This window comes from Lagopus muta, chromosome 6 (genome assembly GCF_023343835.1).
Source record: "Lagopus muta isolate bLagMut1 chromosome 6, bLagMut1 primary, whole genome shotgun sequence".
NCBI classification, from domain to species: domain Eukaryota; kingdom Metazoa; phylum Chordata; class Aves; order Galliformes; family Phasianidae; genus Lagopus; species Lagopus muta.
In genome coordinates, this window is record NC_064438.1 from 39,778,557 (window position 1) to 39,802,556 (window position 24,000).

A 24,000-nucleotide genomic window follows, 5' to 3' on the forward strand; every position below is an offset into this window, starting at 1 on the left:
ATACAAATTGAGGCTTATACATGAAGTATTAAAGCCACTATTTAATTTTTTCTAGACTGATTAATGTTAAAATGATTGATCAAGTCAGGGACCAGTAAACATGAAATTGTTTGCATTCATAGTGCTTAATTTTCAAATTCATGAGCACAAACTATTAACTAGATAGCAATCTCATTTGTAGGCAACCTTTTCTTTTGGAAAGAAGTTGGAAAGCCTAAAACTTTCATTCATTTCTGAACCAACTAGTATACATTTTCTGTGAATCTAGTCAGATAACTTCTGTAATTGTTCCAGTTTTCTTTTCAAAGTGTTACAGTGGACATTAGGATGGCAATGATAAGCCAAACAAGCTCTTTTTGGTCGATTCCCACTTTGTCAGGCTAGAATTGAAAAGCGGTAAGTCACCTTGAGCTGCTGAACCATATAGAATGCAGTTGTTGCCTAGAAAGCTCTGTATTATCTGGTCAGGTGGCATCTTAAAGACACACTGGGAGGTCATTTGGACCTAAGATATGGGTGTTTAGAACTACAATAACTGATTCAGTATGTTCTGATATAGGCATTAATTTTGCAGGTCATCCATGTGCATCCTTTCGTAATGCACACTTTAGAAAACAATGTATTCTCACTAATGTAAATCTAGCATAACTTTTAAAAACTATACTAAATAGTGATTTGCCTAATTCAAAAGAACATATGGTTTCTAGCTATGATCTAGCTGCCAGGATTACATTCATGGTGCAGTGTGCCTTTGGCACAAAGATGGGGAAACTGCAGGGGTTATGGGTTTCCTGTCAAAGAGTATCTTCTGTAATTGCAGTATAACTCTCCGGCCTTTTAAATTGAGAATGACTTTTCATTTTTCAGATCACTGTAGAAAAACAGGTGGTTTTTTTTTTTTTTTTTTGTTTTTCCTCTTGCTCTGTGTTAAAATTGGACAGCAACAGACTTCATTTGAAGGGGAATCACTCTGCCTTTTTGTTCACATGAACTGCATGACCCCCATTGGGAATGACACAACATTCATTCTGTTGCTGTGTCTTCCTGTATGATTCCCCTAGCATGTTATATTTTAGCTGGATGAAATGCTGCCTGCTTTGCCCATATTCCCTCTTGGGAAGATGAAGTTACCATAATGTTGCTGGTTAGGTAATATGTGTACTCTGGACTGCCTATTGTTCCTAGATGTGAGTCCTACCCCTTTCCTTCAGTTCTGTTTCACTGTATAATATGCTAATCTTAGTGTAGACCTATTAGTGTGCATCGCAAACAGACCAGAGTGGGTGCATCCACTCTGTGCAGAGCTTTGCTCCAAGATGTGTATATTTCATTCTCTCAATGAAGTTGGACTGTGTAGTAACCCATTCCATGAAAACTGGTCAAAATAACTGAATTAAAAACACTTTTTTTTTTTTTAATTGACCAACTATGGGATATAAGCTGCATATCTGACATTTAGTTTTACCAATGCAGTAAGTTGAACTATTCTAGTTCCTTATGTTATCCCTGTCCCATTGCTCTTAATGTGTTTAATATATCTTTCTTTTCCTTGCTGGTTTCCTCTTTTGATGTCTTGAGCAGTGAGCCCAAACTTCATGAGCAAAAAGTTCTGCTGTCCTCATTCTGTGTTTTTCTGATATAACTCTGTCGAAATACTTCAGTACTGTACTGAAATGAGCACATATTTTTTTTTTTCTAATTTAGCACATACCATTCTTCACTTACCATTTGACATGAACGAACTATTCCAGTTCTATAATCTGAACAATTAATGTTTTAAGTAATTGCCTGTCAACTATGATGGGTGAGCAGCAAAACTGGATGAATATGGGTAGCACAAATGCAGTTTTTCCAGGAGCATTGCTTGCAAGGACAACTGTGGGTATGCTTTTTGGAGAGAAATGGGTTCCTCTTTCTTTACTGACACATAACTCAAGGCACAGTAAGCACCCTGTGTAAGTATAGCCAGTTTGCTCTGTGAAACAATATTAGAGCAATCGGCCAGGTGGTGAGTGGTATTGATAGCCTTTCTGCAGTATTATTATTACTAAATTTCTTTTTTGAGTTAATTCTTTATTTTTGAGACTGAAAGACTGAAAACAGCCTGGTGTTTGATACTTAAGCACTGGGAGTCCAGTGCGATTAACTCTGAAAAGAATCCCTTGCGACTAGTGTAAATCAAGGTTCTTAAGAGAGAAAAAATTGTAAATGATTACTTCACCCTAGAGTTATTTCTGTCATCAACTCATTTTTCTAACACTGCAGTGCCCTGTATTATAGCACCAGAGGGATTTCTATCTCTTGTGATATGTGTGTGACCTCTGGGGAGAAAGACACTGCTTGAGTAGGAATGTTTGTGACCCTGACTCCCTTTGAGCTGGAAGGGTGTACTTGTGAGGGTTGATTTCGGGCTATAATGCACCTACCCAGTTTCCTAGTCTGTATTGCACCAGGTTGATTTTGGTGACTTTTCCAATTGGGCAGATATTGAACTAATTTGGAGTCTGTTCTTAACTGTCAAACCTATCACCATCTGCAGGCAAGGGACCTGAAACTCTTTATGCGGGGCAGAAGCTCAACGACAATGAGTGGCACACTGTTCGGGTAGTTCGACGTGGAAAGAGCCTCAAACTGGTGGTGGATGATGATGTTGCTGAGGGTGAGTGCAATGTATAAGTAGTTTTGGTTGTTACTGTTGCATCTCTATTCCCAGCCTCTTCTCTGCCTTTTCATCCATTTCCCCTGTCCTTGTGTTTCTCTCCTTCTTTTCCTGATACTCGTCACTTTCTGCATACTTAATAGTGCTATGCTGAAAGCTATTGTTCAGTTCAGTGAGAACTGTTCTCACCAAGTTCCAGAAGGTTCTGAGCCAATAATCATATCTGAGTTATGTGCTTAGGAGACAAATGAGCTTGCACATAGTCAAAAGCACGAAGGTGTTGAATGTCACATACTCTTGTGCCAGGCTCAGGTAGGCTTTGAGTACACCTCATTGCTGAGCAGCAAGTGTGGCAATTTCCTGTGCTGTGGAATGAAAGCTAAAGCCTTCTAAAACTTTCCTTTGAACAAACTTTTCCTGAATGGTAAAACCTGCATTTGATAGGTATGATAGAGAATGTGGACTTCTGTCTCTAGTGTTGTTTTTAAAATTTTTGTGCCCGTGGCTTAGAGCTTTCCAGAGGAAAGGGCAAATAGAACACTTCACTCTCAGCTTTCTTCAAGAGATTAGGAAGGACCGTAAGTCACTGGGTTATTGCACACGGAATATGTCAGTCTTATTTTTTTTTTTTTTCTTGCGTTCTCTGACAGATTTTTAAGCTTATGCTTTTTGTAGAAATGGAGTTGAAGAGGAGGAAGAAAAGATGTGTCTCAAGTTAGGAGATTTGCGCAAAAATGACCAAACTATTTTACAGTGATCTTTTTTTCATTGCAGAAAAAAAGGTCTTCATATGTGATATTTCTGGTCTATTTCTCTAGAGCTGGAAGAGACAAACATTTTTCGTTTTTTGAATAATAATATAAAATTTATCAAAGCTGTGTACAACTGTAGAAACTGGCTTTTTAAGGAAAACACCAGGAGAGTGAAGACAATAGGATCACAAACAACATTAAGGCTAGGTACAACATTGATAAGAGTATATTCATTTACTTGTAACCAATGCTGTTTTACCAAATGCTGGAATCCTCTCTACAAGTTTCTACTTAGAAAGCAATGAGAAAGAACAGCTAGTGTAGGATATATATTTCTGGAGTTGCCTATCTCTGCAAAATGTTTTTTATTACTGTGTAAGTATAATTAATTGCAAGTAATGTGGTAATGAGATTGTCTGGTAGGCCAGGAGCGGGATTTTGAAATAAGTCTAAAGATATGGGCTTGCAGGAAAGTGACTTAATGTGAATTTTCCCTCTGAAGTAAATATATCCTGTGCTATAAGCTGATAGTTCGCAAGAGCGAATCAAAGAAGAATATGTATGAAAAAATTGTCGTGTAAGAATTGACAGAGACTTGATCAACACTAGCCTGGAGAAAAATGAAATATCATTCAAGTGTGGTCTTTCTGAATTAGTGAAACATGCAGGTAAATGCATCATCTTGTTTACTTTTGGATTTTAGAACAGTTTCTCTGGATAGGAGTTGTTTTTTTTCTTTTTTTTCCAGCAAGTACCATGAGGTGGCACTCTCTGCTTTTGAAACTCAGTCCCCAGAAATGCCATCTGTTTTTCGTAGTCCATTTTTTCATGAAACTGTGTTTATAAATAATAATGATACAATCCTATACTAAAATAGGATCTGCATATGTACATGAATTACATAATTAAAGATGCATTGCTGCTAAAAATATCTATTAAAAGACGACCACCACAGTGAAGTCAAAAGTCAAAACCAGCATTAAGACTTTCTGTGCAATCTGCATTCCGCTTCCTGGGATATATGATATAGTTTTAGATGTGGTCACATAGATTTTTCCACTGGATTCATGCTCTCTTTAGGCATAGGTAAGAAATCTAAATTAGGCCCCCATTAAAAATAAGCAACCTAATTGATTGTTGCTTGTTTTGAACAATGCAGGCAAATTAAATTTTGTTCTTAATATAGAGCTGTTTTTTTCCCCCTTGTGTATGCCACTCACCAATATGTTTATGTGGAACTAAGAAGTTGTATCTAGATCCACTCCTTTGTTTTATGAAGTGAGTTGGATTTTTTTTTCCCTTTTATAGGTTTCGAAGTCATCAGATTAAAGTTAGGTGTATTTGATACAATTTTTTGACATGATTTCTCAGTCATTTACATGTATGACTATTCAGCAAGCCTGTAAATTGGATTCTGTTAGCTCATTTCTGCTACTAGGAGAACTGTATCTAGGCAATTCATGATCACCTGTGAAAAATTTGCTGTGGACTTTCTGACTTACTTGCTTCCTGCAGGCAGCTTAAGGCAGAGTCATCATCCAGTTCCTCTGGACAGCATTTTTTTGCTTAATCACAAAACTCTTCTACAGTCCCCATCTCCCTTTTCACTGTAACTGACCACTGAATATCAGTGGTAAATGATGTGTAAGTACAGCAGGCATATTCCTCTGCACAGCATCTTATTAGCACCCAAATTCTACAGCAGAGACTGGAAATCTTTGTTTGCTACCACCTGAACTGACAAGCTGCTGAATGTGGTAGTAGTTAAAATACTCTGTGCAGACCAGAATGAAGCAAATGAGAGGAACTGTAGGACTGACAGCTGATGAGACCTGAAGATACCAGATTTTTACTCTATGGTCTTTTACGAAAAGATACCTCTGTCCTGTAATATCATGCTCTTTTCAGTCTTTCGCTGAACTTCTCCTGACTATCTGTACTGCCACTGCTGTCCTATTTTTCTTAAGCCAGTCTCATTTTTCCCACTTCTTACCTCTTCTAAAAGTCTGAGTTTATCTCTTCCAACCCCATTCACTCCATTTTTAATTCCCCCTGTATGTGTTTCCTATCCCAGTGTATTCCAGCTTTCAAAGGCCTAGCTTTGTATCCCCTACTCTCACAAATTGTTCTTTATATTTAATTAAGAGTAGAAGAATCTCCCTGCTCTTGGTACCTGACATCTCTACATTTTTAGTTTACCAACCTGCTGAAGTTAAAAAACAAAACAACAACAACAAAAAACCAAAAGGATTTTTTTTTTTTTTTCCGAAAAAGAAATAAAATTCTCTTGGTTTTGAAATTTTATAACTTTTCTTTTGGTAAGTGGCGAAACTAAAGAAAGTCTTAACAGTGGGTAAGAGATAGTTTGTCTAAATAAACTTACCGTACCCAGACTTTTTTCAGTGCCTATGACCTGACATTTTGTCAGAATAAAATATTTCCTATAAAGGACTGTTTCAGAATTTTAAAACATTTGTATTTGTACTACAGATTGAATTTCTGAATAGTCAGGAGTACGTGACTGCTTTCATTTACTTGTAAATTTGTCCAATCTATGTGCTTGGGTTGCTGATTTTCATGTCCAAGGTCTTTGTATAACTGTCTCTAAATTTAGATCCACTGCTGAAATTGGGAATAAGCAAAAATAAAGAGAAAAGTTACATTTTTATATTTGTATTTGGAGTAAATACTTGAGAACGCTTTCTTCTAATAACTTCCTTTTTACTGTCTTTGTTAAACTGTGACCAAGTTTTTCAAAGTGTAAGTTGAAGAATTTCACTTAGTGTTTAGTCATGAAAGGTGAGTTGGATATTTAGTACTGAAGAAGGCCTAAGCAAGTTAGAGACTGTCAGCTCACTTAATTTGACTCATGTTGTATAAAAAATTAGTTCAGACAACAGGAAAAAAAACCACAACAACATGTTACAAATAGAAGTGATGAAAGATTTTGTTTCTTAATCTGGGAGTTAGGTGAGAAATGAAAGGAGATTTCAGGTGGCAGTACTAAGGATAAGGAAGCTTCTAAGTTCAGTGGATCTGTCTCGGGCAAATTAAAAGGGGAGGTTTTTCTTGAAATTGAGGTATAGTGCACGGTGAGGCTTACAGATCTAATCTCAGTATCTCAGGTGTAACTTCTGCAGTGGTTAGTCAAGAGCTGTGTATGTATGCTAATTGACCAACAGATGCAATCCAGCACAATATTATTGATAAATTCTTCTTATCTGTATCCCACTCTAAATAATTATCATGTTTTTATCTAGGTATCAGTTTTTTCATAAAACTAGTGCATTTTTGAGCCTTCTATTATTTTAAACCTGGTGTGTTAAAACATTTCTGCAGTAGGAGAACCAACAGAGCTGACATGGGACTATATAGTAAAGAAGGGACTTGTTTTTAAGAACCTCACTGATTAGTCTGTATTGAAAGAGACAGCATGGCAAAAAAGAAAAAAAAAAAAAAGAGGAACTTTTAATAAGACATCCAAATATTGCCCAGAGGAACTGACTTCTCTGCCTTAGAGTTGCTGTGAGAAGCTGCAGAAAGTGGCTTGAAGTTAGGTACTTCACATATAGTCTCTAATTGTATCTTTGTTTTTTTTTGTTGGGGGGGGGAACTCATTTAGGATCTTGGCTGTTTTCTCTAAGAGTACTGAGTCTCAAATGGGAGCAGTTAAGTAGTTATACATTCCACTAAATTGGATGCCAAATGTTTATTGAAATCCAAACTCATATTTCAGTGTTTACCTCTCTGTTCCTCAATGTTGTGTGTATAAAATTGAAAATGGTGTCTTATAATCTTGTTGGAGTTCTGTAAGTGGACTGAGGTTATCTGGCATGCTGTGCTGATTAGCATTAATGGGAGGCTGCCCCTGGCCAGCTGCTGGGAGCTCAGCTGTGCTCCCTGCATCTCCTCATAAGGAGAGAGAAAATAGGATGATAGCTCATGGTTCAGCATAGAGATGAGAAATTCAGCTGCCCCTTAATGCCTTGCACAAAACAGGCTCAACACAGGTAAAAATAATTTATTACCAAGTAAAAATTGAGGAGGATGGTGAGAAACAAAGACAAAAATTTAAATGTTTTCCCCCTTCTTTTCTCAGACTCAGTTTCACTCCTTCCTTTACCAACTCCTTTATCTCCTTGAGCAGAATAAGAATTGAATTGAATTGGAGATTGCAGTCCTCGCTGCAACTCTTTCTTCCGTGCAATTTTCTTCTGTGTGCCAGCATGGGTCCTTTTCACAGGCTGCAGTTGCATCTGAACTGCTTGAGCATGGATTATCTCCACTGTCTGTTAGGAAAACCTGCCTCAGTGTGTATCTTCCACAGATGACGATTCTTCCATGACACATCTGCCTGGTGTGGTGTGGGGTCACCTCTGGGCTGTAGTGTGAATATGTGCTATGGAGTGGTCCTCCATGGGCTATGGGAGAATCTCTGCTCTGGTGCCTGCTGTGCCTCATCCCCCTCCTCCTTCCTGGACCTCAGTGTTTGCAGGGCATTCTTGCACTTTTCTTTCTTTCTTTCTCACTTGCATGCAGCATTTTCCTTTCTTAAGCATCTTTTCTTTGAGGTGCTACCAGCATAGCTGAGGGGCGTAGCTGAGTCCTGTGAGACGGGGGGGGAGAAGGGGGCTTTTTTGGAACTGACAGGCAGTGGCCATATGTGGGCCAACGTGGCTCTGGCCTCTCTTCACAGCAATCTCCCTGCAGACCTGGCCCTACTGCCAACAGCTGGTCATGAAAATCCAGAACAATAGTCTAGAAAATCTCATGGAAACAATAACTGCATATCTGTAGCAGAGTTTGAATAATGGATGTATGTTGAGTATGGAGAAAATAATTAATCATGAATAAATGTTGATGAGGTAAATGGTTTCTGTTGTGTGTTAAAGGCTCAAGGACTTGTGTGAAAAGGATGCTTGATCAGAGGGCTGGAGCACCTTCCCTATGTGGACAGGCTGAAAGAATTGGGAAACTTCAGCCTGGAGAAGAGAGAGCTCTGTGGGGACCTCATAGCAACCTTTCAGTACATGAAGGGGGTCCAGTAGGAAAGCTGGGGAAGGACTTTGTATAAGGGCATGTAGAGATAGAATGAGGAGAAATGACTTTAAACTGGAAGAAGGTAGATTAAGACTAGATGTTAGGAAGAAATCATTTATTTGTGAGGGTGATCGGACACTGGAAAAAGAGAGTTTGTAGATGCCCCCTTCCTGGAGCATTCAAAGCCAGGCTGGGTGGGGCTTTGAGCATGCTGGTTTAATGGGAAGTGTCCCTGCCTATAGCAGGGCAGTTGGAACTAGAAGGTCCTTCCCAATCCAATCCAAACCATTCTATGATTCTGTGACTTCTGTGACCCTTCGGTCCTGTCTTAATCTCTTTGCCTGGGTTTTTGCAACCAGTATAGTCAAGCTACTTCACCAAGACTGTCATTTCTTTTTTTGTGTAGAATTAATTTAGTAATGCTGTAAGTCTGGAAATTGGGGGGGTGAGGGACTCCATATAACCTATTACTGATGCTTAGGCTTTCTGCCTGTTCTTCTTTCTGTTTTTCAGGCACAATGGTTGGTGATCACACCCGCTTGGAGTTCCATAACATTGAGACAGGGATCATGACGGAGAAACGTTACATTTCTGTCATCCCTTCTAGCTTTATTGGTCACCTTCAGAGCCTCATGTTCAATGGGATGCTCTACATTGACCTGTGCAAGAATGGTGATATTGACTACTGTGAGCTGAAGGCACGCTTTGGTCTCCGCAACATTATAGCTGACCCTGTGACATTCAAGACTAAGAGCAGCTACCTGAGTCTGGCCACCTTGCAGGCTTATACATCCATGCACCTCTTCTTTCAGTTCAAGACCACTTCAGCTGACGGCTTCATACTCTTTAACAGCGGTGATGGTAATGACTTCATTGCAGTTGAGCTAGTCAAGGGGTAAGTGAACATTCTGCTTTTTTCTACCAGGGTTTCATTTTATAGATAAAATTTAAAATCTTGCATAAAAAAAAAAAAATCAATCTCACATTTCTCTGCTTTCTGAGGTGTATGACAAAGCAGTTGGATGTAAACATTATAACTTAAGTTTCCTGATTTTAACCGTTGACATTTTCCCTGTGACTTAGGGAAAGACATATTTACAGTACGTGAAAAACAAAGTTTGAAGTCCTTCAGATGTGATTATGCCTACATTTTTTTTCTAGTTAATCTTGCAGAAAATATGCCAAGGGCTCTGAGTTTGTTCCTTTTGTTTTTTAATCTCCTTCCCTATAACTGACCTGTTGCATTTCTGCAACCTCCATGGAAAGAAAAAAGATCTTGTGGGCTACCAAATTTTTGTACCTTGTAGTGATGCTCAAGAAGAGTGAACTGACCTTGCTCTTGAGCCACTGTATTCTTTTGTCAAGGCCAATAGCTTTAAAAAGGAAAAAAGTGCATTTATCAGTTGAGTAAGTGTTTGTTCTTGTATTCATCTAGACACTGTAAACATGAATTCCACAAACATACTTAACTAGTCCTGCTTATTTTAATATAACTGAGGTTCAGTCCATTTCGTTTTTTTAACTTTGCGTGGGTTTCTGTGAGTGGGACATTGACTAATAATAAATCAATTAAAAAAAAAAAATCATGAGCTCTGAGGTTTGAATTTTTTTGTCATTATTTTCTGAAAAGGATATTTATCCTCAGGTGGATTTCAGTGTTTGAACTGTATAAACAATTCAGGGTAACAGTCTCATGACTTCAAACTTTGTTAGTTTGTTTTTTCCAAAAAGACTTGCCAACAGTTTTCCAGCTGTTTGAATAAGCGTAGGATCTCATGTGAATTTTAGTACAATATTTTGAGTGAGTTTTCCAATTAACTTTTCAAGAGGGTTACTCAAAACTCAGAATCTGGGGAATATGTGCCCTAAATAAGTATATTTAGCATTGCTTTCCATTACATCATTTGGTCTTACCAATTTTTAAAAATAATGATATGCACGGTCAGAAGTTTTTTGTGGGTCTTGATTTAAAAAAAAAAACAAAAAACAAAAAACAAACAAAAAAAAAACCACACACACACAAAAAAACAAAACCACAAACTTTATTATTAGAATCTGATTACTTCAACTGTAATCTCTGAAGATGTGAACCCTTACACATGGTGGAAAAGAAAGAACTCACCTTTCTGAACCGGGCTTCACTTCTGGCTAACTAGAACTTTCTAATCCAGAGACATGGTATTTCATGACTTGCATGTTATTTTATCATCTTATCAGTGCTGGAGTTGTTTAATTTTAACTGGTTCTTGTTATGTTTACAGCTATATACACTATGTGTTTGACCTTGGGAATGGACCCAATGTTATTAAAGGCAACAGTGACCGTCCTCTTAATGACAACCAGTGGCACAATGTTGTCATCACCAGAGACAACAGTAACACACACAGTCTAAAGGTGGACACTAAGATGGTCACTCAAGTTATCAATGGAGCCAAAAATCTGGATCTTAAAGGTAAATTCTAAAAGAATGACATTTCTCCACCCCTCTCTTTATTTCAGCAGGGCTTAACTGGTAAGCTTAAAAACATTATGGGTTTCAGAACTGAAAATCATGAATTTTCAGATTTTTGGCTTTCAAGTCCATTTTTCTCTTTCTCTGTTTGTCAGCTTCCATACCAGAATAAATAGTTCATCGTGGATGATTTTTGATGTTTCTTTTTCCTTGGAAATTGATGGTCAATATGAGGTTTTCCCCTAGATTAAGTGCAATTAAGTTTCTGTTTCTTAGGAACAGTGGAAATTTTAGAGAAGTACTACTGTGCACAGCATATATCTTGCCTTGAGAGGTGATAGATGATAAAACAGAATGTACTGATGATTGGAGGGGAGGGTGGGATGTGTGCAAAATTTGTTAAAAACTGTTGGAAATGCAGGGTTGTATATGGATTGCTAGTGTTGATGGGAAAGCGCGTGAGCAAAGATAGTGAGCAGATTATATCCAGTTCATCTGGATTAAGTTAGGGCTATACAAGGGAAATGCATTCATAATTACTTCAGTCTTACTTGAAAATGACATAAAATACAGAGTTGTGTGAGGATTCCAAGTGAGAATAGTGAATGTTACTTTAGGTTATGTTAAGATTTGGTGTAGTTGGATGTAGATCAAGGGCAGACAGCATGTATGCATATTAAATAGCCAGAAATGACTTCTGGACCTTTACAATATCCTACTTTCTTTTAACCTTTTCTAAGCAGATGTTCAGCTCACTAATTTTGGGAGTGGGAGAATTTAAAAGCCAATTTAAAAGTTATGTAACTTTCTTCTTGTATGTTTACCTTTTCTCCTGCAGGTGATCTCTACATTGCTGGTCTAGCTCAAGGCATGTACAGCAACCTCCCGAAGCTAGTGGCCTCACGTGATGGATTTCAGGGCTGCCTAGCATCTGTGGACTTGAATGGGCGTCTTCCTGATCTAATTAATGATGCTCTGCACCGCAGTGGGCAGATTGAACGTGGATGTGAAGGTATGACTGATTTCAGAGTGGTTCCCCTCTCACATACTCTACTCTTCTTTGCTGCCTCCCGTGCATCTATTTGTCTACTTCATTGTCTATTTCAGTAGTTTGCTTTCTTCAAGAAATCCTTTGCTGCAATCCATTTGTGTTTCCACACATTTGTGTTTCCATGGGGAGACTATAAGTCTCCTTACCAGCAACTTTTCTCTTGACTATTACTACCTTATGAAGAGGTACCTTTCCAATAATGGAAATTATTGGAATTGAGTTGGACTACTTTTGTGCTGTTCTTAGAACTATTTATTAATGTTTTAATACCATGAAAGAAAACTTGAGCCTATAATTCACTAGTGCTTGAGAAAGCCTTTTTTTTTTTTTTTTTTTTTTTGACACTTGGATAAATAAGTATTTTAAGGACCAAGTGGAAACAGGGAAAATGGAAAGGAGTGTTAGTAATTGAAGGGTGAAGATCATACCATAACAGAATTTCCTTGTTGAGGAAGTGGGTTTTCAATAAAAGCATTTGAGGCTGTTCCCCAGCATTGTCCTACCACCTGGAAAACTTTTTTTTAAATGGAAACAAATGTGTTGTGACTACTTGAAGCTTGTAAAGAGCAGAGGTTTCTTGAAGCTTCTTTTGAATAATTTACTTTTCTTCTTTAGTTCCAATTTTTTAAAAGAATATTGGCATCATCAGCAATCATATGCCTATTATCAGTTCCCATAGCATATGGGATACTTGGCATAAAAAAGGGCAGGGTTCTGCTGGTTGGGTTAAATGGAAGTCATGATTGTGTCTAACTCCACTGAACACCAGTCTGCTATGTTGGTTACTAATCACTAGAGGAAAATAGATTTTATCAGGAGATATTTATAGTTCACATGTTCAAGATGTTTTCCTAACTGGTCTTCACAGACAGGACTTTACCAAATGAACCACATCAAGATTTCAGGTTGCATCATATTGATATATTGACACTTGTCAAGACTGTCCCTTCCTAGTACTCAAAGTGCCATCTTAGAGCCATTTTTGAGTACTCAAGAAAAAACAAATTGGCATTGCAATTAAATCCAATCTCTAAATTGTTTATGTGCCTTCCGGTTGGCTGGGAACTCCTGCACTTTGGCCCTGTTGCCACACTCCCACAATAATACTCTGGTTTGTGAGAATTTTATGTCCTGTTACAAGAGCCCACTCAATGTCAACTCCAATTTCACAGTATTGGTAAGCTCTCCACTGCTTTATGCTGTTCTTCTCTCTGCCTTTCTGCTGCTTTTAAGTGTTAGCCACACTGTTCCTTGTGGAAGTGAACTTAGTACTTGTGGCTTTGCCAGTTTGTAGCTGAGCTACATTGCTAAAAGAAGAAATGTATCTTTGCTGTGGTGTTATTTCTGAGGTTCAAGGAAAAAAATAATCCATCTGGGGTTTTTGAAAATGTCTTTTCCGATTATTTTCAGTGCACTAAAAGCTCCTCTTTAACATTAGTGATTTCTGGTAATTCTTCTATTTAAAACTAGCTTGGCTGTATAGCCAGTAGTCTTTCTCCTTCAAGGACTTCTCATTAGATGAATCTGTTGTTCTGTGTGTGCCTCCAGAACAGAATGTTGATGCTTTCCCAGAAGATTTGACACCACTGTAAGAGCTATTGGATTTCCTTCTTCTTGTACACAATGCGGTTCTTTAGTCTCCTATTATCCAAGGCTACTTAATGTCACCACGTGGTCATGTAAGGTGGCACTTACTTTGTCTGCATACCTATCTAGTACATGCAGAGTAGCTGCCTGGATGTGGAGATTGTTTTGTTCTCATAAATGTCAGGAGTGTTTCCCTTCTCTTCTAAAGCACTTGAACAAGGTTCAAGTTGGAGGCAGCTATAAACCTAAAAAGTAGATAAGAAGGTGAATAATAGCCTTCATTCTGCTAGAACTTACTCTTGCAATTTAGCACCCTTGCTTTTTTTCCTGAATTGTCCATGTTCACTACCAGGGGAAGTGCTGGAAAGGAAGATGGTTTTTTTGCCAACTCATTTTGGATTTGCTAAAGTAATAATAATAAAAATGTTACCAGATGACTGTTTCATTTGATTTTTGAATTGCAGCATTCTTTATATCTTCATCTCACCACGTGCTTGTTCTAACAATTTCCATTTGTGTCAGGCATGCACTATGAGTGGTGCTGGAGAACTTGAGATAAAAATTTCTGCACTGTGGAGTGTAGGCTGGAGTTGGAAGATGGAGGAAGTTATTCCAGATGATCTTATTGCCTTCCCAGAAAGTAAATCAGTTCAAACTTCAGGTCATCTCTTCCTTGAGTCTAGACTTCTAAAATTGGATTCATTTGCTGAGTGTCTCAGTTCCTGCTCTTAGTAGTAGGTGAATGGTTGAATTTGAATTTATTCCATCCACAAAAGTCTAAGTGACTTAGTGCTTTTTCGTCACTGTTCCTGATAGAAGTGAAGTGAATGTCTGAAACTCCACAAAACAATGAATGTTACCCTAACTGTTAGTGGGTACCTCTTGCAGTTGGGGTGGTTTTCCTTTTCTTTATACTCATTTCCCATTTGTTCTCCTATGTTTTCCTTTCCTTTATTTGTATATCATTGTGCTGCTTACTACAGGCTCTAGAGCTATATGAAATTCTAAATTATATCATTTCCCTCTTTCTCCCCACAAAAGAGAGCCAAACACACCTAATGGCAGTGGTTAAAGAACTTTTTTTTTTTTTTTTTACAAAGCAGTTTCCTTTGTGTTTTAGAAATGTGGCTTTTTCTTTTCCTCACCTGTTCCACTGAAAACAGCTTCTCACAAAGGAGATTTATTATTCCTTAACCAGACGGTGATTTTGCTCCAGATGTTTTGGGACTTTTGTCCTTATTTAATCATCTTCCAAATCCTGCAGTAAAATAGAAATCTTGTGCTACTTTCTTTAAAATATTGTAGTTAACCTTTTGAATTCACTGGTGTGTGAGAAGCATGAATGACACAGGCTGGATAATCAGAAACACATTTTGCGTAACTAGCAGTGTGTGGAAAAAAAAAAGGAAATCTAATCTCATGCTTAAAATCTCACAGCAAGATAATGTCAAAAAGGATTTTACCCATCATCTACTCAGTAGTGAAACTTTCAATCTGGTGATACTTGACTTTTCTCTGTAGAATCAGAGTTCGTCCATTGAGGGGAGGAGCATTTGTTTACTCCATGATAGTTTGGCAGTTCTCCTATTCTTTGTGATTTTGTATTCCATTGTTACTTTGTTACTGGAATTAGGGAACAAATGTAAGTTTTGTTCCTGCTCAGCTAGGAAATAGATGAGGAAGTGGGCAGGTAGGAAAAGTGCTTGTTTGTTACAAACAAATTACTCTTAGAATATGTGTCTAGAAAGATGTATAGAGAAATGGGAGAAACTCTTCCCAGTTCAAAGTTGTTAAACTTCATAGGAAGCACAAAATTTGCATCTGTGCATGCCAGTTGAAGTTTATTAAGGTTTTTAATATAAAAAGAGAAAATAAGTGAGAGCTACCAATCTCTCTTCAGTATCAGTAATTAATATAAGAACTTTATAAGAGCAGGGTGATACAAAGGGGTGAGTGTGTACTTCTCAAATATCCATCTTTTGAACCATAAAAGGTCAGTATTTGGGTGTATATGTGTAACCTTCATTGGCAGAAGATTCAGAATTCGCTGCCCATACTCCCATCTTTGTCCTCATACTTTTTCCTTGCTGTAAAAGAAAACTTAGAATCAAGGTAGTAGAAACCAAAAATCTACATGACTTTCTTATAAAATGAACTCTCCATTTGCAGAAAAATAAAAATAAAAAAAAAATCTGTGCCCAATAAAAGATATCAGTGGTATTATTTTGGTCTGCTTTGCTTTTTTTTAATACTCTGCAATTTACGGCAAGCTTATATTTGATCTCCAGTAAGTCTTGTTAGCTTCATTGTTCTCTTTTGCTATGATTTTACTGCTGAAAACAGGATCATATTTGCCTATAAGAAGAAATGAGCTTGCACTGCTGTTATATCTGTTGATTGCTCTGATGAGATTGCCGAAGATTGCATGGATTTAAAGCCCAAGGAGCTGTCTGTTTACCTGATGATGCAGGCTTTTTTAAAAGCATGTTGAAATTTGTGAGCATAAAACAGTTTGTGAGAGGAAAGCTTTTTTTGTTGATGGTGTTGGTTGTGTTGTTTTGTTTTGATTTTTACTGTCACTTGTCATACGCTGTTAATTTCACTTCTGGGGCTAAACAAAGGTTATCTTCTAGAATTATCAATCCCCTATGGTTTGCTGGCAGTGAATCTGCTTTGTCCAAAGAGCCAAGACAATCTGTGCTCTTATGACAGACAGCAAATTTATGTTCAGTTCTTGAGTTTGGATGTAGAAACAAAACAAAAATATTCCTGACTAGTCTGCTGAAAGTCAAGTAGATTTTTATACATAAATGGATTCCAAGTGTTTCTCAAATGAAACAAAATCTCGAAATATCAGTAGATGTGCAAGAATTGATGTTAAAAATGTGATATTTTCCTGCTCTGTAGATTGTTTCTCTGTGAATTAAATGCATTTCCTCCCTCTCATGTGGTTTTGTTGCTTGTTTTTGCTTTTGTTCAAGTGGTGATGAGTAAAGGTAGCCATGTCCCTCAGTGTCCTTGTTGCTTATGTTGTCCTTCCTGCATGTATTGATTATGCGCATTGGTTGTGATGGTGTTATACTAATTATTTTTATTTATTTAAAGTGATGGCACCCTGGTTTATCTATCTTTATACTAACCTGTTGTTTATTGTTTTTGCTTTTTCTGTTTGTTGTTTTTGTTTTTGCTAACAAAGTTGAGTTGACCAAAGCTGACCTGCAAGGTAGAGAAGGTTCTTCTTCCCCATTACTTGTTTGGACTGAAAGATGCTTTTATGTATGCTTTGGTGCCTTTTTACTGGATACAGTCACGCCTCTGAGACTGGAGGAGAAAGGCAATTAGTACCTCTGAAGGTGATATATGGGTAGAAGAAGGACATGAAGATGTTTTTTGTTGACCTGAGAGGTTTGACTGTATCAGTCTCTGTGAACATGCGTAAGAGCACAGTTTGATTTCCTGAAATGGTTGATGGTTATTCAGGCGAAAAGCAGCAGAATCTCTCAGAGGCCAGATAGCAGTTGAGAACATACCACTTTAATCACAGAAGAGATGAGGTGCTGACAGGAAACCAGTTTGAAGGCTAGCTCTTACGAGATGTATAATGAAGGAAGGATTAACAGCACTATTACATACAAATGCCCCAGATCCTTAGAAGTAAGGGAGGAAATCTGCTTGTTAGAAATGTATAGTCTTTTGATCCTATAGCTACCAGAGATATATTTTCTAGGGTGTTGAAATTATATTCCTTTAAACTTAACAATGAAAGTAGACTTCCCAGCTTATCTAGGGACTACACTATAGCTAATTAATTTGTTCCTGAATGTTGTGGAAGCTTAAAATGTTCTTTCTTTTCAACAGAAAGGGAATAAATAAATTTAGGTGTAAGGGGAAGATGGGCTTTACTCACTCCCTCTGTTCAACAGGCCTGAAGCTGCAGATGGCATCTGTTATGATATCAGCTTAATCATTACGAAATTTTGCAACTAAGCCACAGGTTTATTCTAAGGTTTTGTTGCGAGACAAAATACATCGTTTTTTTCATCATGATAAAACTTTTATAAACTCCTTTTCTATTTAACATCCTTATTTTGAAGATGTGGCAATGTTGCTGTTCTGATCTAATGCGTTAGATGCAATTTTCCATTTCAAGTATTCCTGTTCTGTATTCCAGGATTTGATAGGTAGCAATTATCTTTGCTTCAGAATGTTACTTGTTATTTTTTTTGCATAGGTTAGTTCTCTATGACTCCATAGAAAAGGGGAAAAAAAAAAGAATAAAAAATTGGGAAACTGGGGGAAACAAAGAAAATTTTAATGAGTAATTAGTTTGTAATAGGCAGTGGCACCCAACAGGTAAAAATATTGACACTCTGAGATCATTTTAGTTTTTGGGTGCATGTGAAACATTAAATTTGAATAACTTGGTAGCCTAGAGGAAGGCAGAAGTTTGTGCTCTGTGGAGCCTTTGACTGTAGCCACTTTTTTTCTGACATCTTTGCCTTATTCACAGCTGTAAAAGGTTGAAGTACTCTGTACTACAGAAGTGGGGGATTTGAAGAGAGTTAGGTGCTGCTTATAAGAGATTTCTAAAGTTGATATAAATGTAAGTGGAAAAGGATGAGGTTTGAAAGAATATAAAAGGTATATGGGCTGGGGCTAATATAAGTAGAAACATCATCCTGGAGGTATGCTGGGGAGAAATTAGCTCTAGAACTGAGATATTCTGTGCCATTCATTCAAAATGTGGCAGGAAATGTGAGAATTGGGTTAAATATCAGTGACTATTTCTTTACTATGAGAGCAGTAAGGTGCTGGAATGTGCTGCCCAGAGAGGTTGTGGATGCCCTGTCCCTGTGTGTGTTTAAAGCCAGTTGGATGGGGCCATGGGCAACCTGATCTAGTATTAAATGGGGGGGTTGCTGGCCCTGCGTGTGGCAGAGGGGTTGGAGATTCATGATCCTTGAGGTCCCTTCCAACCTGGGCCATTCTGTGACTACTAGATGTCTCTGATAACAGTTATTGTAACCTTTTCCTTGTGTGTCTATTGGACTTCAGAACATATGCATGGGAGTTTTTGTTCAATTTTTGACTTCCAGTGATGTGGATGCAACATGAAGAGATCTGGGAGCCAAACAGATTTGCTTTTTGTTTTTGTTTTCTAGGAGTCCTCAGAACCTGAAAGCTTGTTACAGCTGTTGAAATTCATTCTTGCTTGATTTCATTTTGGTATAGAGTCCTTAATTATGTAAGAATATCTTCATTTCAAATTAAGAGACCTGATCACATTTACACCTAAGGGGAAATATTTCTTTTGAGTACTTCTTTTGAACACATTTTGTGGATTATTGCCTTTTCAGGAAACCAACCTTTGCTAAATAATATTGACTAATTCAGAATACAAAACCCACCAGACCATGAGCTCTGATAGCACGACTTCTGCACTGCTTTAACTTGCAGTGGTGAAAACTGTGTTTCCAATTGACTGTACTTTTCTTGTTCACATACAGCACTTTCAGTCTTTCCTTTTGGCTTTTATTTTCTGTGCTTGAATGTTGTTTACTTCCGTGTCCCCTGTCATATTTGATCCAGGCATACTCCCTTTTATGCAGTTGACTTTTGTTGTGTGTGTTTTTTTTCCCATCCTTCACCAGTGTCATGGAATTATCTAGATCTGTCTGTGCCTGTGACGGGGGAGCAGCAGGCCCACCATCCTGAAAAGGGAAAGGGGGAAGGGTAGGGAGGTGGAAACTGGGCTTAGGCAGAACAGTGGCAACAATCTGAGGAGGAAACTTCATTTGCTAAATATGATATCAAAATGCAAGATAACACTGTATAATACAATATAATTGGAATTGAGGCTAATAAATAAAATGAGAGAGCATGTCCAAGACTGAAGGCCTGACTCTGAATTGAAGGCGAAATGGCTGGGGAGCACACCCGCGCATTGCCAGGCAGCAAGAGAGTGAGTCTGATGTCTTGCCAGCGTTATCTTTCCCCTCTGAATGCAAAATCCTGTGGGGTATGTAATTCTTTTCTTCTGAGATCCAGGTGGAAAATCAGTGGTTCATGGCAGTGGGGCATTAATTCTTTAACTCCCAGTGCTTTACATGATGTTATGGTATATATATATGGTATATATTGGAATAACAATAACAAAAATCATAAAACCATGACAACCAGCAAGTGTGAGCACTTTTTCAATACCTTCTAAGTTGCTTAGAGAGGGAAAGTGCCAGGGTGACAACAGGGGAAAGCAAGATAGGCAGGTACCAAGTTTCAACTTGTAAATCCACCCTTTGTGCACGCCTATTAATTCTGCTGATTCCCTTCTTCTGTCATCATGGGGTAGATGTGCTTTCATTGGGATACCTACATATTTGTTATCCCATCTAAGTGCCCCTTGAAATTTTTAGACCAGTTATATTTGTGGAAAAGGAGGACATGGCATCAAATAAATGGAGAGTTCAAATTTGATTGAGGCACTGTGTGAATGGCTGTGTTTTCCAAGAATTCTACAGTGCTGGCTTTTAGGTTATTTCTGACAGTGTATAATGTAAATATGGAACCTGCCAGATGCCTGAACTTATTTAGGTGATGAAAGAAATAGTGAGTTCTTAGCAAAATCAGGAACTGAAAGATCTCGAAGAGATGAATTTGCCATCTTTGAAAATTCCAGTAATTTTTGATTTTCTCTGGTTCTAGTCTGCGAAGTTAAAAATCACTTTGATATATTCCTGTGTTTTATTAACCATGATTCAGGATACAAGTTCTGACTTTCTAAATCTTGCACTGGACCTCAATTGAACGTGTTGGTATTTGATAGATACAGCATATGAGGTAATTTATCCAATGAAGTGATTGTTCCATTGGGCTTAGTCTCAATTTTGCTTACTCTTTACTCTGGGAAAAAAAAAAATTCTTTTTATATATTGTGAAACTGGAAAACTTATTGGGTCTCACTTAGTTTCCTCCTTGAACTGCTCTAAGAACAAGTTGTAGAACAGAATGATATACTGCTTAAAGCTTTTGATTTTCAAGGCATGATTCCTCTTTAAAAGCTGTACTGAGTCCATATATTAAATTCATAACATCTCATAACATTACAAAACGGGAGAGAAGAGTGCTGTTAAGAGAAGATTAAAGATTTAACATGGGTATGAATTTCCCATCATAATGTCTAGCTGTTAGTGATAGAGATTTCAGGCTTTTGTGGCATTTACATGTTATGAACCATAAGACAAAGAAATACTTTCTTCTGCAAAGACAGTAAAGATGTTGTACATGTGTCACTTTCATATGTATTCCTAACCTCTAACCTCTTTGATGATAAATGAAAGAGGTGAGAGCTGTAGACAATTTAGAGACTCAGAAAGTGAAAATGGACTCGTAGTACCATTGAACCTTGCCTATTGCAGATCATCTTATTGAAGAAATAACATGAACACAAATGTTTCTTTCTAGTGGGAATGAATTTTTAGTGTAGGAAGGAAGGTTTTATGTGTATGTCCTAGAATGGTTTGCTTTAGCTTAAAACCTATTGCTAGTCATGATCAAAGTATGAGGTATTTGTGTTATAATCCTGCAGGTGTTTTATAAAGAAATTGAATTTCTTATGTAACTTGAAAGAATGATAAATGCAGTAATGTATCTTTTTATTCCTCAAGTTCCTTTCACTGCAAAGAGCTTATAAATGACACAGCAGGAATGACTCCTCTTGCAAGGCAGGAGTGCCTACCTGTTGGAAATATGTTTGAAATATGTCAGTTGTAGTCGTGCACAGCAGTAGAACTCAGTATTTTTTAGCTTCAGCAAGAGAAACCAACTATACAGCTGAAAGTGCCAGAAAGAACTAGAGAGACAAAATAATTTTTCCCAACAGAATATACAAGAGCAATTTGGCTACCGTACTCTTCTAAGGTGATTTTCTTAAAATGCTTAGTAGCAAAAACTTATAAACCATAAATCTAGCTACGTAACTTGGAAGGAAAGTAGTATTTTGAACACTTTCCCAAGAAAATCTGCGCATTATCAGCTGTTTCAGTAGGAATTAAAGATGAAGAAATAATGATTAAATGACATGTCTGTGAAATTCTGCTTTGCCATTATGTGTTGCCAATGCTCTGCCTCTGCTGGTAGGTTTATACTGGAGAGGAGGAGACAGAACAGGTCACTCTTCTGCTAGCAGGGTTGCTTTTCTGTACTGGAGAGTTTTCTGTTCTTATTCTCTATGTGCTACCCGCACATTCCCTGTGCCCATTAGAAAGTGGATTAAGAGACTATGTCAAGCCCAGCTCCAAACAGATAATAAAAACAATACTCGGAATAAAATGTAGTCAGGGGAATTAGCAGGTTTTGTCAGAATGTTGCAAGTTCAAGGAGAAAATATAAGTCAGTATGCATTAGTTAATTAACTGTGTAGTGTGACTTATGGGATATATCCAGCATTATGCAAAAGCTCAATTTGCAACTTTGCTTTATAAATAATTCTAGAATGTTGAAAGTATTACCAAAGGAAAGATAATAAAAATGGGCTTGAACTCTGATGGCATTGGTGTTTTAGAACCGATTCTGTTGCTACAGTTTGTCTTCCTTTCCTTGTTAATTAGCACTAAAGGGCATGTGCGTGGTAATAGTCTTCATTTTATAAGCCTTCCTGTGCTTCTGTCACTTTTGCTCCTTAATCCAAAATCCTAATTCCCTGTGACATCCCTGTTAGTTGCTCTGAACAAAATTCTGTTGCTACAGATGGGGGATTATGACACCAACCAAGGACTGTAAGCAGCAGGAATAGCTGAACTCTCTGAGACAAAGATGCTTTTGCCATGCAAATAGCCTGTAGTACTGAGAAGTGAGGCGAAGCATAATACTGATCTGTGCTGTGCCGTCACAACAGCAGATCTGACTTCAAGCTTTCTTTATTGTTAGCCTTCCAAAATTCCTCATCAAATGGTGCTTATGGATGGTATTTTTTCCTCTTGCTCTTTTAAAAGCAGCTTCATCTTCACAGTTGCTTTCTGTAAAATGCGATACAGAAACTGTTTGTGGGCATAATTCATGTGCTTCGGCTTTCTGGTCTGACAGCACCTCCAGCCACAGTTACTAAGGCTTCATGCAAGCTTACTCTGTGATTTCTAGTATTTCTCTTGTGGCACCTGGATGGGGGAGATATCTCCAGTCTGATTATGCCCGTTATCAACTGCAGTTACTGATTAAAGTGTTTTCAGATAAGTGCAGGAAAAGAGAAGAAAAATTATCATTGAAAATGCTCTTCTGCTCTTCTTCAATGAGTTCTTATCCTCAGAAAACTCAAATCTTAAACAAAATGGTAACTAATATTTCAGATTCTCATATTTCATCCTTTTTCTTGAATCTGAATAAGTTTAAAGTTTACATTAGGAAGTATTACTTTTCAGAAAGGGTGGTCAGGCACTGGAATGGACTGCCCAGGGAGGTGTTGGAGTCACCGACCCTGGGGGTGTTCAAGGAAAGACTGGATGTTGTATTGAGGGACATGGTTTAGTGAGAGCTATTGGTAATAGGTGAACGGTTGGACTGGATGATCTTCTAGGTCTTTTCCAACCTTGGTGATTCTATGATTCTATAAAGTGAGCGTCAGACCCCAATCTGATGTGTATCTGTGTGTCTGGTTGTATCTGTGACTTTTATAAGTCTAAAGGCAAGGGAGAAGTGAGTACATGCAAGTATCTGCCAGCCTGTGCCTTACAGTCTGTCAGCACTGTTGTAAACCTAGAGGTGATCTGTTCCCCTCATTCTCTGCCAGTGGGACTACTGGGGTTCATACGGCTGCAGATGACTTGGGTGGGAAAAATAGGTGTGTGGAGGGGAGAAGTATTGAATAATTCTGTACAACTTTCCTCAGGTGTGGTAACAAGCTGTTACTGTGTCTACTGCTGTGTCTTTTCAATAGGTGGATCTTTTTTTCTCAGGGGTTTTGTTGCCTGCTCTTGTTATCTGCACTTTTCTACTTAAGAATTCCTCTTTTTTTTTTTTTTTTTTTTTTTTTTTTTTTTTAACAGTATAACATATAGTGGAATAATGCAGCTTCAAGAGCTGGCTATCTACTTGTGGATGACAAATTGTCATTCAGAGTCCTTCTGATATGAAGAACACACTTTTTGCTGTTATCTTGGTTGTGCCTTTGCAATTTTATCTGAGTTAAGATATCAAGGGTTAGCTCCAAAACAGAGACAATGGAAGACTATTCTGTTAGTGATGGCTGCATCTCCCAAAGGCTATGATGGAAAGGTGTCCAATATAGAAACAGAAGTCTCATGGAGTTGGTTGGTTTTGTTTTATAACATTTCCCGAGGAACCTACAGAATAATTCTTTGGATGGGATAAGGCATTGTTCAGTTACCCTTGCACATTATCATATTTCATTATATATTGCTTTGTGTGAGCACAGAACATACAAAGTTAGGCCTGCCTAACAGGGAAT

At 37.8% G+C, this 24,000-nt stretch overlaps 1 protein-coding gene across 15 annotated transcripts in view; it reads left to right on the forward strand.

The window, feature by feature from the left end:
- The window catches only part of NRXN3 (neurexin 3), a 945,174-nt gene that overhangs the window by 410,049 nt on the left and 511,125 nt on the right, over window positions 1-24,000 (forward strand). For all 15 annotated transcript variants that reach the window (XR_007377978.1, XR_007377979.1, XM_048950079.1 and 12 more), the window contains 4 exons: window positions 2,540-2,659; window positions 8,965-9,346; window positions 10,713-10,903; window positions 11,742-11,915. Coding sequence is in view for 13 of the 15 variants with exons in the window: in XM_048950079.1 (XP_048806036.1) it covers window positions 2,540-2,659; window positions 8,965-9,346; window positions 10,713-10,903; window positions 11,742-11,915 (867 nt within the window). In the remaining 2 variants the exon portion in view is untranslated. The remainder of the gene's footprint in view (window positions 1-2,539; window positions 2,660-8,964; window positions 9,347-10,712; window positions 10,904-11,741; window positions 11,916-24,000) is intronic.